Genomic DNA, 15,976 nt, shown 5'->3' with positions numbered 1-15,976 from the left:
GTCCCCCCCGCTAAGCACAGAGCCCCCCCCCTCACCTCCACGCGTCACGGCGTCAACATCGGCCGAGCGAAGGTACATTGAGAGGCGCGGGGTGATTAGTTATCGATAACGAATTGTTTAGTATCGAGACAAAGCTGTGGGGGGCACGCGAGCCTCCCCTGTGCCCTTCCCAGCGGGGGGGGGAGGAGGGGGGGGGGCTGTTGTGTTGTAGTTCGAGGGGGGCTCGGTGGCTGCAACAGGCGCGAGTGGGACTATGGCACGGGGGGCCATTGCCAGGCAAGGCCAAGCCACTCGCTAGAAAGTCGCTCAAGCGATGCGTGGTGCTGCGCCTCCCCTAGGTCGGGTCGGCCTCGAATGAGTACAGTACCCGGTGGGGTGTGTGGTAAACGTCGTCGCTGGGGAGACAAAGGCGGCCGGGCGTGGTGTTGGCCACCCCCCCCCCCTCGTGTGCCGTGTTGGCCTTCAGAGGTGCTCTGAAGTGCCCAGCCGGGTTCGTGGCGTCGTTACGCGGGGCCGCTGACTTCACCTTGGACTGTGATTAGTTGATTTGACCAGGTGCTGCTTAAACTATTTTACGATTTAAATTGAACCGTGGAGAGATTGGTGGCGTTGTTCGTGCAAGGTGTGATTGTGTGCAAGTTTATGGGAGGAGATCTGGTGGAAATAAAATAATTATGTTTTATTTTTATTATTTTATTACTTCCCTTCTACGTGACTTTACCGAAAGAACCAAGAAGATGAATCCCTGCCGTCACGAAAGCTTTGAATCGAAAAATGAGATCTGGTGGCTTTCGGTTTGGATTTGCGTTGTTTGACCAGAAACACACTTTTTTTAATGCGGGTCTCGGTTGCCTTTTAATCAAGCATGGGTTATTGATGGCTTTATTTATCCAGCTGAAATAGATGTCTTTTAACAATTAGGCGAGGGTTATGATGGCTTTGGTTCATGAAGTGATATTGACGACATTGGGCAGGTAATTTTGTCCGTAACCCAGTTTTATTTTGTCAGTAAACAAGTCGGTCTTTTGGTTTTTCCAGCTGAGATTGATGGCTTAAATTAAATCGGATGAAAAAAACGTAATCTTATACATGTGAGGGGTTACTTTGATTTAATCAGGTGATATCGGTGACTTTACCAGGTGAAATTATGATTTACTTCAGCAGGTGAGTCTGAACGCAATTGGAGGGCCTTGTTTAACCAACTGAGGGGTTTAGGGCTTTGTTTAAAGGGTGAGATTGATTTCCTTTATTTACCTAGGTGATATTGTTCCTTTTTCGTTTGGGACTGCTTATGAGTTAACCAAATAAGAGCACTTTGGAAATCGTTGCCCCTTTTAACACGGAAGCTTTAACAAACTTAACTAAATAGTGTAAGGTTTTGTTTTAGTGTGTGGATAATTTTTCAAAATGTGTTCTAATACATGCTCATGTTTTCTGAAACTTTTAACTTCTACTCCAATAGGCAGCAGTAATTGGGAATTGATCTCGAGTCGAACTACTTTTGGTTTGACCTTACAAGACTCTGGGGATGAGGCTTTTAACAGACCACGTAACCCAAAAAATATATAGGCTTTCTATCTGCACACCTAGGCTCCGTTTCTCAGGCTGTCCGATGAGAGTTTGAAGCTTCAATAATGAGAAAACTAAACTTAACATTTTAAGTAAAGTGACTTATTATGACACGAGTAACAATGCCCCCTCTGAGTGAATACAATGATTTGGCATAGCTAGAGGGCTATAATGCAGCACGTGACTGTGGTTTTAAAGTATATTTGTGTCATTGACGAATGTTCAAACTCATCAGATGGCATGAGCCACGCAGCCTTCGTGCATACCTGTACTAAAAGAGCCATTTGCCTTTTGAATTGCTTCTTGATTGAAGGTGTGGAGCATTGGCGCGGTGGTCATCCCACTGGGTTATGACTGTAGACCTGAGTTTGATTCTAGGCTATGGCTACCATTAGTGGCGTCTGATATCCGAACTGGTGTTAGGCCTCCGCCCCCCCCCACTTAACCAACCTGCATAGACCAACGAGGTGAAGTATTATTAAATAATTCTCATGACTGGCACAATGTGAGGAGGCCTTCATCCAGCAGTGGATTTAAAGAGGGTTGTATATATATTCTTTGTATTGCTTTACTGATACTGCAGACCACTTTGTTTTCCATAAAGAGCCATAGCTCGCAGCTCCTTATTTAAACTTGGCTTCTTAAAGAATAACAGCTGCGTCAGAGCTTGTGACAACCGCATTACAAAACCCACTGCAAACATAGCTTAAAGTTGGCGGATGTGCAGGCTGGACTGACTGCCACATGTGTATGAAAGTCCTTCATGGAAATAACTCTTAAGAAGCCAAATACTCGTGTTCGTGCCAGCACTGAGCCCACGGTGGAAATTCTGCATTGCTGTGGTGGGCAGAGTCAAGTTTTAGGGTGTCACAAATGGGAGCTTTGCCCAGGGCCCAACACTTTTACATATTTTTCATTATAAAAATGGGATTTTATTTATCTATCAATATAATTAAGTGCTGTCAGGTGGGAGGCGTAGGATGTAATGTCCTGGTGTATCAGGGGTAAGGAGACCTAAATCCAGCTCCTGGTGGCAAGGGGAAATTTTGTATCCATACTTGAACAACAACTATTGGTTTCCCAGAATGTGGTACCCAGATGGTTAATTCCGGAAGAGCTGATGAGACGAATCCACCCCCACCCCCCAATTCGAATTTGCAGGCAGCCTAATCCCTACCTCCAGTTATCGACAAGGGCTCAGGAATTTGGCTCAGGGACTGACTGCCACGTGTAAAGATTCTTCATGCAAATAATTAGGAGGGAGTCCTAACTAAAGACTTGCGTTTGCACCACTTTTTAGTTTTAGTTCTGTAATAATGTTTTCAAGCTTTTCCACGCAAAATTATTAATGAAAGCGTCTGGCCCTCCTCCTCCCTGTGACAAATCAGTGTTCGATCCTTCTCCCTCCTTGCACCCCTCCACTGGAATCAACTTCCCCTGTACATTGTTGAGCACTGCCCCTCCTTGACCTCCTTTAGGTCCTCTCTCAAAGCTTACCTCTTGTCCATTGCCCATTCCCTTCCTCTTCCCTCCCCTCACCCCTCCACTCCTTCCCATCCCTCCCCTATAGCCCTTCCGTGACCCCCATGTGCCCTCCGTTACGGTCGCTCATTCCTTGGCCCTTGCATGACCCATGCCATCTGCATCGCTCTATTTGTGTTACCGCTGTTTAAACTATGTTAAGCGCCTTGAATTAAGGCGCTTTATAAATATGAAATAAGATAGGAATTCCATTCTAGTTCTCATTGACCAACATTTGTTATGTTATTGTTGTGGCTGTATTCTTTAGTTAATCAGGAAATTAAATAAACGTGTGGAGACATGGGTCACATCAAGAGCAAATTCTAGTTCCACTGAATGTAAAAAACTTTTTTTTTAATCAAATTGAGTAGGCCTATTTAGTAAGATTTGAATCTTGTACATTTGTAAACTCCGTAAATGCATTATTAATATATGATGATGCATTTAAACTTGACTGTTTTGTGGCTGACACCATTTCATAATGTTCTTGTTCTGTTCTAATTTATTTTGATGGTGGTGGTTGTTGCGACAGTGTGACAATGACGACGGTGGATGTGAAGAGGGCAATAATGGATGTGAAGATAAACATAGCTGTGATGAAGATGGTAGTTGTGATGATGATAATCATGGCTGTGATGATGATGATGGTAGTTGTGATGCTGATAATGATGATGGTTGTGATGACGTGCATGTGCAGGAGAGGATGATGGAAGAGAGCGGAATTGAGACGACCCCACCTGCATCGCCACCGTCGGCTGGGAGTCTCCCGTCCATCTCGCTCGGTCTGAAAACCCCTGGGCAACTGCCCACCCAACTTAGCCACCACTCTCAACCCCTCACTCTCACCTCTTCACTGTCATTCAACCCAACATCTCATTAACATACAACACATCCGTTCACTAATATACAACTGTACACCTTTGTGTGTAACCTACCAGCACAGTAGCATTCCAATATGGCCACTGGTGTGCACCCCAACAGCTAACAAGCGTACAGCTCACTCCCGTACAATCCAACCGCACCTCCAATTCGCACGGTTGGCTATGTATGGTGCGAAAGAAGTTCAACATACATGCAGAGGTTAGCCGCATGACTAAACGCCAGTGTCGTGTCGCGTATGTGCGAGCATGGCGCATGCAGCAGGGACCATGTCACCGATGCTGGTTCCCGTGCCTGGACCATCGTCCATGATGTCGAGCACGCCCTTCCCGCCGCCCCCCATGTCTGGAGTTTTGGGGATATCCAGCATCTCCCCCGGAGTTCCACCAGCTCCCGAGGGTCTCTACAGTAGCCCGGGCCTGGCAATTTACTCGCCACCAGGTACCTGTCGTACCAATCACCGGGTACCCATTATACTCTCTACCTTCGCCCGGTGTTCCTCATATCCATCACCTGCTGCCCACCATTCCATTTACCAGGAACCCATGACTTGGTACCCATCACCATGTGTGTTTGTGCTGATCCCACAATTCACTTCATGCACTAATAATAAGCACGTTTACTATCCAGCGCCATGTTTCAGAGACAGTATCGCCAGACCGAGGCCTGTGGCGACGCTCAAGTGTAGGGGCACTGGTGACTTTCAGTCCAATTCCCAAAGGCTACCTGACACAAAGATGTTTTAAAAACAATTTTTGAAAGTCTCGTGAGGTATGTATGGATTGAAGGTCATCTGGCTGAGCATTCCAGGCCGATGGAGAGGCGACTCTACCGGACATTGCAGTTCTGGGCAGCCAGTGGTGTAGCAATGGGCTTACAGGGCTGGAGGGGTTCAGGCTCCGGGCTACATTCCATGCACCAGGGCTCATGCCAACCATGCTATGCCGTTGTGCATGCTGGCCTCACTTACACTAACGGCACTTGCATCTGTCACTACTGTCTGTAAAACTATATGGGGATGTTGGTGTGTTTGTGATGTGGGTGCGCAGGGCCTCCCCACATGTCAGAGTTCACCGCTGTTGCGGCCGTGACATCGGAGGGCTCGGTGACATCGATGGGGCCGATGGGGCCGTCTCTCCCGCCGAGCGGTGGCTACATGGGGGGCAGCGGTTACGACGTGACACGGGGCCACGGCGGCCGGGCGCCGCAGTCTCCGTACCTCTCCACCGTCTCTGCGCCCAGCGTCGGTGGGTGCCCGGGGCAGCTGGTGAACATGCGGTAACGCGCGAATGCATGAATAGCGACGATTAATGTCGTCTTAAAAGGAAGACTCAACCCCGAATTAACACTCTCCAACTATGGTTGAGAGTGTTGATTATTAGCTCTGTCCGTCCACAGTATCGAGCTACTCTAACTCTCGTGAAGGTGATAACAGTATGAAAGAACCTGGTATAAAATTGTGTTGCTGTTAGGGATTTGTACTCTTGAAAATCGACCAAATTGATCAAAGGGTTGCCCAAAAGTTTGAGACATGAACCGGCACTAAACGGACCCTGACACCGACCCATTGGCTTCTGTACTGCTAATACTTCCAAAACTTGATGAATGCTGGAAAACTTTACGTAACACGTGCTTATACATGACTTTTCCAAGCTTGTCTCGTAGATGTGTGTGACCTCAGATTGTCACATTTGAATTGAAGTTGCCGCATTATTCCAAAGATGTTGTTTTAAGATCCGTGGGTTGTCACACCTGCCAGAGGCAAATCTAAGGCTCGTTTAGGAACCATATGATTTTCGAAAATGCCCAAGCCAAATCGAGACTACAATGAATTTTCACAATTTGGGGAATCACAACTTTATTCCTGAGATTCCATGTAAACGCCCAAGTCTTTCATAGCCACAGTTAAGCACACCTGGAGGGATGTATTGCTGTTACGAATCGATTCAATATTTACTTGCCTGCATCGTCACAATCGACTTGACGTTCCCCTCTCGCATGACCGCTCGCTCAGCGCCCATGATGGCAGGGCCCATTGCAATGGCACCGCCGCCGCCCCAGGCTGGGCAGCATCAGCACGGCTCCTCTATCACCTTCCCCGAGGAGCCCGACGACCACCAGCATCACCACCACGATCACCACCAGTGCCAGCACGGGCACCACGAGCATGCGGCGCAGGGGGGCGGCATCTGGGGCTTCTTCAAGGTAGACCTCCTCTTGTGGGCCATGCTGCGGGTACGGCGGCGCTGGGAAAGAGGAGGGCGCGGAGGGGCCTTCCGAACGCCAGGCAGTGCCGCTCGCCGCCGTCTGTCTGTCCAGATAGACGCATGCGAATTAAATTATTTTCTATGCATAAAGAAGACACAATTAGGACAAAAATACAACTTAAATGTTGTTAAGTGTGCAATACAAATTCAAATTGCCCTGATGGCACACGTTAAGCAACAGTTTAAAAGGCAAATTTCACGAGCATATTATTTTGATTAGAAAAATCTGTTTGGCAATGTGGCCGTAGGTGTATGTTTACGGGTCAGCTGATTCGCAAACAATTAAGATCTCTGCTTTTCCGCCCACCCCCCTCCTCGCCCTCCTAGCACCTGCCTTCAGCATGGCACAATGAATTTTAACAGCGTAAATTATGGGCTTGGAGTTGCATTGCGGGGATTTGGCCAGATGTTCGCACGCACGCGATGTGCCGGGCCGTGTGCTGCAGCGTGAATTATAACGCGATCATTCGATGGTGCCACCACTTGGGGAGTTGGGGGCGGGGGGCGGGGGGGAGAACACAAAATTAATGGGTTAGCGCAATTTTGTCTCGTGCATGGAGCTCTGGCAAAGCAGGGCGGTCGGCTGCACTGACTGGCGTTGAAAACTAGCCGTGACTCGGCTTTGTGAAAGAAAAGAAAACACACCTCTGGAATGTTAAATAAATTCCCACCATGAGGCGGGAAAGACTTGAGGTGCACAGAGTCTGGTTACTGCGCCGGGTTCTCCCGAACCCGTGTGTGTTCCGGCTGTAAACGCTGTACCCGCCCACAAATGGAGGTTTTTCTTGGAGGAGGAGACCCAGATGTTACACTCGAGTGAGTCACGTCCCCCTCCTCCCCCAGCACCTCACCCCACACCTCCACTCATTCACAATTTTGTGTCGGCTCAAACCTCGCTCACAGGTGCAAAACATTGAGCAGAAACTGCCGGTTTTCCTTGGGGGGGAGGGGTGAGTATGAAGGTTTCCGTCAGTTTCGTCTCAACCCAACGCACACCAGCCCAAGCTAACCCAGCCTCGCCGGCCTTGCGGCTTCTTGGAAAATCTTCTTGGTTCTTTTGGTAAAGTCACGTAGAAGGGAAATAATAAAATAATAAAAATACAACCTAATAAAATACAATTCTCACGACGTATCGGCCACAACGCAAGCAGCCGTCCTCAGGTGAAGAACAGGTCTGTCATTCAGACGCTGTCTTTCAGACAGACCTGTTCTTCACCTGAGGACGGCTGCTTGTGTTGTGGCCGATACGTCGTGAGAATTGTATTTTATTATGTTTTATTTTTATTATTTTATTATTTCCCTTCTACGTGACTATACCGAAAGAACCAAGAAGATGAATCCCTGCAGTCACGAAAGCTTTAAATCGAAATTCTTGGAAAATGTTAAGGCTGTTGGCCACCAACAGCATGTTCTCTGTTCACAACTGTGGTGACCTGGTGGGTACGTTGAGTTTGTTTTACTTAACCATGTGAGATACCACGATAAGTAATTTGCAAGAGTGGGGCATTGATCTGCCAGTTGGGAGGCCATGAATTCTGTGCGCAATCCCAATTGAGTAATTTGCAGTAGAATTTTTTCGAAATTGGGAAATGTGGACCGTGTCGCCTGCACGCAGTGGCCTGCTCGTGCGATGTTTAACGTCCATTGTGAGCGAAGCAGACGGTTCGTCGCATTATTATTGTGAATGCACCCACTGTAATACACTCATCTCGACACCGTGACTCTGGTAGCCAGATGTTAACTACCTCGCCTGGTGTACAGGAGGTCGTGGGTTCGATCCTGACGCCTGTATATTTGGAGTTTTCGCGTTCTCCCCTTGGTCGCGTGGATTTTTCTCCGGGTCCTCCAGTTTTTTCCCTCCAAATTTAGAATCAAGATGTGTTCAGAGTATTTGGCTGTTGTAATTTTCCACGTGATAAGCCACTTCGTTAACCTATCATTTGTGGCTGGGTCACTTCTGAAAAAGAGCTGTAAAGCTCGGTGGGCCTTACCTAGCAAAATATCAATAGTTTAGTCATTAAAACTGCTACTAATACTCATGTCGGCCACTGGATTCTAATTGTCTGCAACAAGCGGCGAATGCGCTACCATATCACTGAGCGATGGAGTTTTGTCGAGCCAATGCTAACAGCGATTGTTGATAAGTGCATTTGATCACCAATGATTGGTCTACAGAGCATACAGCCTCGGGCAGTCATGTTACATTCGCCTGCGAGAGAGAGCTCGTGATCAGGGTTTTTCTATTTCAGGCAACTCATATTTTTTATAACATACTACCTGTCAAAACCATATGGTTTACCCGTATTATTGTACAGGTAAATTGAGTTTTCAGGTCCATATGGTATACAGCTGTTTCAATACGTTTGTTTGTGTTTCTCCCTTGTGATGGGACTTTGTAGGATGAACGTTGAGATTTACAAGGGCAGGGAGGGACCAATAAGGTCTGAATTGGTCTTATAAATAGGGTCGGCACTGATAAGGGGTTAACAGGTATGTTACAATGAATAATCTTGCAGCAACTATTCCCGTAAACATCTTTATTTTTAGCATCAGAATCTTTGTTTAGAATGGAGGAATTCGATGAGCTATGAAGCTCTTCTTCCAAGATGTCCTTTAGGGTTTCACGGATGTCCAAGTCGTGTTGTGTGTCACGGAATTAAGGAGTTTGTCTGCATGACAGGGGGTGGTTGGCAACCCCGTGGTGAAGACTGTGCTGGACAAGACCAAGCACTCTGTGGAGTCCATGATAACAACACTCGACCCGGGCATGGCTCCCTTCATGAGTACGTCTGGCAAGGGGCTGCAACCACCACCACCGCCACCGCCATTATCAAACGCTGCCACACCGCCTCTATGATGACCACCGTTATACCACCGCCTTTAACACCACGATGACCACCGTCACCACCATTTCCACCACAAAGACAAAGATCCCCCATATAGCCTTGAGATACTTTTTGGGCAAGTGCTGTTAGTGAGCACATATTAAGGCCTGCACAGCACATGATGGGCTGGGTGACCAGTACCACGCCTGGCCACCTTTGCCTCCCGAGTGGCGACGTTTACACACCGCACAAGGTTCTCATTTGAGGCCAAGTCGAACTACCACCACAACCACCTCCTTAACCTACGCCCCCAGCACCACAACCGCCACACCCTCGACAAAGCTGACCCTGCGTGACCCTCCCCCACTCCCTCCACCCGTCAAGAGTCTGGAGGCGACGTGGAGCTGGTGGTCACCTCGGACAAGGAGGTGAAGGTGGCGGCCGTGCGAGACGCCTTCCAGGAGGTGTTCGGCTTCGCCACCGTCACAGGGGAGGCGGCAAGCTCCCACATCGCGCCGCAGCCCGTGGGCTACGCCGCCGGCATGAAGGCGAGTGCAGTTGGGGCGAACGGTCAATTAGCCCTTTCCCATTATGATTGACGTACGGGTACATCATCAGTTTGTCTTCCGATTCCATTCCTATGATGTACGTGTACGGAACCGAAAAAAAAATTACTTTATCGGTACCGAGGCTCCCACAAGGCCATGCGTAGGAGGGTGCGTGGCACAGTTTGGGGCTAGCTGTCATAGAGTGCGGCGGTCATGTCGCTACGGTTCTCTGCGGTGAGTACAATGTCTTTAAGAACGACACTTTGCCTCTCTAAATACAATTAATGCTGAACCGCTTGCGCATTCCGAGATTCAGGGGTGAACAGGACACCCACCCTGCAACTTGCAGTCTCAAAATGGGAAAGGGTTAAGTCGATTGCAAGGTAATGGTAGAGGTGGATGACTGCAATTGCTTTGCCCACACCACTGCTGGCAGAAGGACCTCCACTCGAGGGAGCTCTAGAGAGCCCCTCGAGAGTAGTGGTTCTCATCCTGTGGTCCCCAAGGCCATGGGACGTGGTACACGGAGGCTGCTGCAGATACCATGATTTTCATAAAACCCCATTGTTTCAGCTGCTGCCTTAAGATTGCAAATTCAGTGTGCCAAACCGTAGCATGGTGGCAGCCTCCATAAGTTGGTCGATTCATTGGGCCCCTAACATCCTACCTCCCAAAGATAGGAAACCCCCCCTGGCAGCCACGGTAACGTGGCTAATTATGGCAATGAAGTCACCAAAGCTCGCCCATCGCCTCCTGGCCGGCGGCACACGTGGAAATAGAGGCGAGACTTTTTTTTATCATGTTGCTCGCCGACGTGTTTTCGGGTTTTATCGCACGTTGATGGGAACGTTGTCCGACATTTCTCTGCATATGCTCGGGGGTTTCTTGAGGAACTGCAGCTCCCAACATGTGCTCGAACCCGAGAGCACATCGGAGACCTGTACTGGTGAACCTCGAAAAACCTACGCGGCAACATTATCGAGTTATCTGATTAAATTGAATTATCGAACTGATAATTATAATTAATCGGCGATGCTGATGCGTTGGTAAGAGTGCACGAGCACGACTATCAATTAATATTCAACGCACTCGTCAACAACACTGCAGCCTTAAAATAAAAAATATATATAATCGGCGAGGTTTTGGGAAACGGAACTTATTCATAGCACTTAAATAATTGGCTAGCCAGGCTCTAAAGGTGAGCGGGGGAGCGGGGGAGCGGGAGAGCGGGAGAGCGACCCCATCCCCTGGAAGGGGTGGGGACTCGAGGGCCGGGCCACCGGGGAGAGTGACGGCCGTGAGTCGGACTGTTGGCGGGAGAGTAAATCGCCGGCGCGAAACCGCCATCATTACACGAGGAGCAGCGGAGTAATGGATCCCCGCGGAATCCGTAAATCTCCGCAGCGGAGGGCCCAGAGGCACTTAACCGCTTGGCGCATCTAGCACTGTCAGCGCGGATGGCTCTGATGGCTCTTAATGGGCCGATGGAAGCGCGACCCCCGCGGCGAGTGGGTTAGCGGGCCGCGCTCCCGTCGCAGTCACGCAGGTGCTCTTGCCTTGATATTTCTCATCATCGGCAATCGGCACTTGGAACGGGCGTGGGACCCCTGAGGTTGGCTCGGCTGGAAATGAGTGGCCGGTCAATGCCAGCGCTGGCCAGACCAGCAGCCGCTTGACCCGGCTACTCTGTGCGTTGGCTGTGTGGGCCTGCGTTTGTTGTGTTTGTGAGCATGCATGCACGCATGTGTGCGTAAATCTCCACATACGCCAGTGTATGGTAAGCGTGTGTGTTTGTACGTATGTGTGTGTGACCTTGCGTTTGTATGGGTGTTTGTACGGTTGCGCGGAGCGGTATTTTAGCGGTGAGCATGCTACCATATGAACCACTACAGTAAGTGCTCATGAACAGCATTTGCCCTAACAGTAACAGTCTGCTAAAGATTATATGGGGAATCTTTATCTTTGTAGGGGTGTTTACCTGGGTGGGTGGCAAGGTGCATGTGCGCATGCGTCACAATTTGTGTGCGCGTGAACGTGTGTGCATTAATACTCGTGCCCGTGTCACTGCTTACGTGTGTGCACGACCCATGCTTGCGGGCGTGTGCGTTCGCGTGTGCCCGCGCGTGTACATTCCCGTGCGTCCTGTAGGGAGCCCAGGAGAGGATAGCCGGCCTCCGCAGGTCAGGGGTCATTGCCGAGAAGCAGGTGGCTGTGTCTGTGGAGAACTTCATCGCAGAGCTTCTGCCTGACAAGTAAGGCCCCGGGGGAGGCAGGGGCACAGGGCAGGGGAGGGATGCGGCTAGTAGTACGTGGAGAGGGTGGCCGTGGAGGAGGGGAGTCTGGTGGTGGTGGTGGTTGTGGGTAGCGGTAGTGTAGCGGTTGGCGTGCTGCAAATGCGAACCCGGCGACCAGAGTTATATTTTTATTTCTTATTTTACCAGGTAAGTCCCACTGAGCTTATACAGCTCTTCTTCATAAGCGACCTGGCTACAAATGATTGCTCAACGAAGTGGCTTATCACGTGGTAATTTATTGTAGCCAAATACTCTTAAACGCATGTTTATAAATGTGGAGGTAAAAACCAGAGGACCCGGAGAAACATCCACGCGACCACGGGAGAGAACATGCAAACTCCAAATACACAGCAGCAGGCGTCAGGGTTGGGATCGAACCCACGACCTCCTGCACATCAGGCGAGGCAAATAACATCTTGCCACCTTGGCGCCCCTCAACGAATATCTGAATCGGTCTTGGGCCTCCCCAAGGTCGACTCGGCCTCAAATTAGTACCTGGTGCAGCGTGTAAACATTGCCACTGGGGAAACAAAGGTGGTCGGGCATGGTGCTGGCCACCCCCCACCCCCTTGTGTGCCGTGTCGGCCTTCTTCGGTGCTACACGCTAACTTGCCCTTGCTTTTGTCTTTGGTGTGGCAGCATGGAGAGGATGCGGAGAGGGGGGGGGGGGTGGTGGTGGACTGTCGGGGAGGGGAACACGTGGCGGAATATGAATTAGAATGCATGGCTGGTGTGAGTCACGAGCGTAATGACCCGTTGTGAATTCTCCAAACTAATGGTAATTGAGGACGTGTTTTTGTAATTATAATAATTACGTGGCGTCGTAAGTGACTCGCAATCTGTCACGTTCGTCATTGCGTCGCCGCGCTTGTGAAAAGTGGCCGTGATTGCCCCCTGTGTGCGATTGCGAGTGAGATGATTGTGGGGAGCGGGCGGCGCATCGGTTAGCGAACTGCGCGACGACCCCGGCGACCCGAGTTCGATTCCCCGCTTACGGTCAACGCCGGTGACGATTATCTGAGCTGGGCCTGCCTTAGGTTGACACGTAGTGCCAGTACCTGGTGTAAGACATCGCCACAAAGAAGACAAAGACTGCCCGGCATGGTGCTGGCCATCCACCCCCTTGTGTGCCATGCTCTTTGCCTTTGATCGTTGCGGACGGTGCAGAGGCTGTCTGTGCGATGGTGTCGCCGCGGCGGTTGATCGTGTGGTTGTGTCGCACGCCCCGCTTAGGTGGTTTGACATCGGCTGTCTGCTCCTGGAGGACCCGGCGAACGGGATAACCCTGGAGGCCTTCACTCAGGCCACACCCGTGCCTCTCGAAGCCGTGCAGCAGGTGAGTCAATCAGCCACATCACTTGGCCAGGCTTCTCTCAAACGTGAACAAAAATAAGGACGTCACTAGTGTGTCCGGTAAAGCCTCGTCGGGTGACAAGACTCATTGCTTGGCCATTGCCTTCTTCGTGAGTGTTTTTTTAGTGGAACGTACTTGCCGTGCTGTTGCCTGCACATCAGCTCTCCTCCGCTTTCCCAACCCGACCAGGCACAGGCGCAGAACTCTGCCACGTATGACCTGCGCTGGTCGGGCCTGGCGGTGACGGTGGGCGAGGTGCTGGAGAGGAGCATGCCGCACGTGTCCCGCAGCGACTGGCACCTGGCGCTCACGGGAGTGTCGCGTCGCCTCATGATCTACAGTGCCGCCAAGGCCCTCGCCGGCCTCTACAAGCACCGTCTGCCGTCCAAGATGGCGTGATGGCCGCGCCCTCGCCGCGCGTCGCGCCGTGCATCTCCACTCCGCGTGTCCCCATTCCGCGCGTTCCGACTCCCAGCCTCCGCTCGCTCGCGGCACCCGACTTCGCGTCTGCAACGGCGATCGGTCGTGGCGCACGATCGAGCGCGTGTAACTATTTCCCCGCGTTGGTTGCGACGCGTCCGGCATCTGTGCAGTTGTTTATATCCCCTTCTTATCTCTCTGTCCTGCTGCACGTGGCCGTCCTCTGCCGAGGCGCGACACCGACGTTCTCGCTTCAGTAGCCACGACGGCACTGTGTTGTCGTGCTTGCTGCTGCTGCTGCTGCGGCGGTGCAGCGGAGATGGAGTAGGGGGGGGGGGGGCTCGAGAAGGCACTCGTTGGAACATGAGCGTGCTGTCCGTACCATCGTGGGTTCCTGGCAGGCCGGTCAACCGACTCCGGTTTTTACGTTTTTTGACAACAAAAATCGTGGAGACGATGCTGACGGTTGGAAATTGTCGGCCGTTGTGATAAAAAAGCCTTTACCAAAACACACAACTAGTCATTAACATTCCACGTTCATGGCGGAATTTCTTTCGAGAATGCCAACCCGTGTTTCATATGTACATCGCTAGAGGTCGTATTTACCAGGCCATGACTCTGCTTTCCATTCTTTCTTCATTTTGGGAAGAGACAATAAATGGGTGTGCATCTTATTTCCCGCAGGGTGCGCTTTTGCTGTTCAACCACCGGTGGTAGAATTATTTTTGAAGTTGAGCTGTAAGAGAAGGGAGAAGGGGACACCTGTGTTTAGCCTTAATACTCTGACAGTCAACGCGAGCACATTCATAGCAACTGTTATTAGCCTGGGTAGCGGAGATTCATCGCCTACGCTGGGCGGTTTCGCCAGCGAGCGCAAAGACCCCAGCGTCTTTGCATCGTCGCAGACCGGCGGGCATTGATTTTCTATACGCCAAGACCGCGTAGTCTTATCAGAAATAGTAAAACAAAGTAAATGCGTACATAAGAAACGCCAGTATGGAAAAGGCTGTATTTAGCTTTTAATAAATATTTTGATAGAGCTGCACATTGAAGTGCCGTGTAATTTTTTTACCGCGTCAGTTGTTGCCGGTTGTGCCGCACAGCTTTGCCGGGCTTGGTTTCTTTCCCCGTCGCACGCACGGAGACCCTGAAACCAGGGCGCACGGTCTCTCGGAATTTTCTTCATTTTAACGTTTTTGTTTCATTGATTATATACACACTTATGCTCGCTATCGCCTGCAAACATTCACAAGAAACAAAGTGATTCAATTTAGACTTGGTGCCAAAACATTGTTTTCAATAATAAACTACTTCCCCGAGGAGTATTTGTTTTTTAAGCGATGTTTAGAGAAATGCAACTCTTCGTTTGCGTATGGTACGGTCAAGAAAATTACTCCTGAACAGGCTGACACGCAGTTGAATTTTCGTCTCTTTTTTTTGTGAATGCATTACACCCAAAATGCATTTTAATGTTCAAACCATCTCCGTTTAGAGGGCACGAGGTTAACGGGCAGTGCACAATGCGTGAACAACCGAGCGATTTCGCAGCACGATACAACAAGCCGGGTTTATAGAGCGGCGTCTTCACTGTGACCACATCTCAAGACGCCGGTGCAGGAACGGTGCCCATAGTTTTATGGAGAGAGTGGCAGGCAGAGTAGGAATTTAGCCGATACACTCATGTAGGATCGTTATCGGTGGCCGATACTTTTCCCGGTAGTGGTCGTGCTTTAAGCCAATAGCCCCTAGTCCAGGCATTCAAATACTTAACAAATTAACATGTTGCACGCTGCACTCACCCGATGATGATACAATCACTCTACCATTCATTTTACCCTTTAGCAGGTAAGGTAAAAGGTAAAAAGCAACGAGCCTTCCTTGTACCCTACCCTTACCCCTTGGCATGTCGACACCTTTTAACCTTTACCCTTTTACCCGGTAAAAAGGGTACAATTACCTTACCTTGCCGAGGCCTGTGTGTGTGTGCGCGCGCGTGCGCACCGAGATGTCAATCTTAATTTGAAACATCTCTTCACGCAGGTAGCGTGCACTGCTTCACGCGTCACGTGGGGCGCATTTAACAATCATCAGGCGTAAGCAGCGTGAGACGAGTTGATTTAGAATGTGGGAGTAAAATTTCACGACGCGGAGAGAACTTCGCGAGGTGGGGGGTGGGGTGATGGGTGGGGGGAGGGCGTCGCGAGGACTTGGGAGTGTGGGTAACGCTGCCCCTGGGTCCCAGCCAGCCTCCCGGCCCTCCCGCAGTCTATCGCAGTTGGTGGTGGGGGGGGGGGAGACT

The 15,976-nt window shown here is 50.3% G+C and overlaps 1 protein-coding gene across 2 annotated transcripts; it reads left to right on the top strand.

Annotated features, from left to right (window-relative positions):
* Positions 1-14,722, top strand: PRRC1 (proline rich coiled-coil 1). 2 transcript variants are annotated; one of them, XM_061570781.1, is made up of 10 exons: positions 3-72; positions 3,788-3,872; positions 4,231-4,410; positions 5,019-5,216; positions 5,984-6,174; positions 8,917-9,019; positions 9,446-9,609; positions 11,758-11,861; positions 13,137-13,239; positions 13,447-14,722. In XM_061570781.1, exons 2-10 carry the CDS (start codon positions 3,794-3,796, stop codon positions 13,654-13,656), a joined length of 1,332 nt encoding a protein of 443 aa, XP_061426765.1. In that variant the 5' UTR covers positions 3-72; positions 3,788-3,793; the 3' UTR covers positions 13,657-14,722. The 2 variants fall into 2 exon arrangements, with proteins under 2 accessions (XP_061426766.1, XP_061426765.1); XM_061570782.1 differs by lacking the exon at positions 4,231-4,410 and having other exon boundaries at positions 1-72.
* Positions 14,723-15,976: the final 1,254 nt, after the last annotated feature.

This window comes from Lethenteron reissneri, chromosome 46 (genome assembly GCF_015708825.2).
Source record: "Lethenteron reissneri isolate LAM-NWPU_2019-01 chromosome 46, ASM1570882v1, whole genome shotgun sequence".
NCBI lineage: Eukaryota > Metazoa > Chordata > Hyperoartia > Petromyzontiformes > Petromyzontidae > Lethenteron > Lethenteron reissneri.
This window is presented reverse-complemented; position numbering and strand designations above follow the sequence as displayed.

Excerpts from the sequence above, each read along its gene's own strand:
- PRRC1 (XM_061570781.1), top strand. The coding sequence starts at position 3,794 with ATGATGGAAGAGAGCGGAATTGAGACGACCCCACCTGCATCGCCACCG. Across the intron at positions 3,873-4,230 it reads TCTCCCGTCCATCTCGCTCG|CAGGGACCATGTCACCGATG; the intron begins GTCTGAAAACCC and ends TGGCGCATGCAG. Across the intron at positions 5,217-5,983 it reads CGTCTCTGCGCCCAGCGTCG|CGCCCATGATGGCAGGGCCC; the intron begins GTGGGTGCCCGG and ends CCGCTCGCTCAG.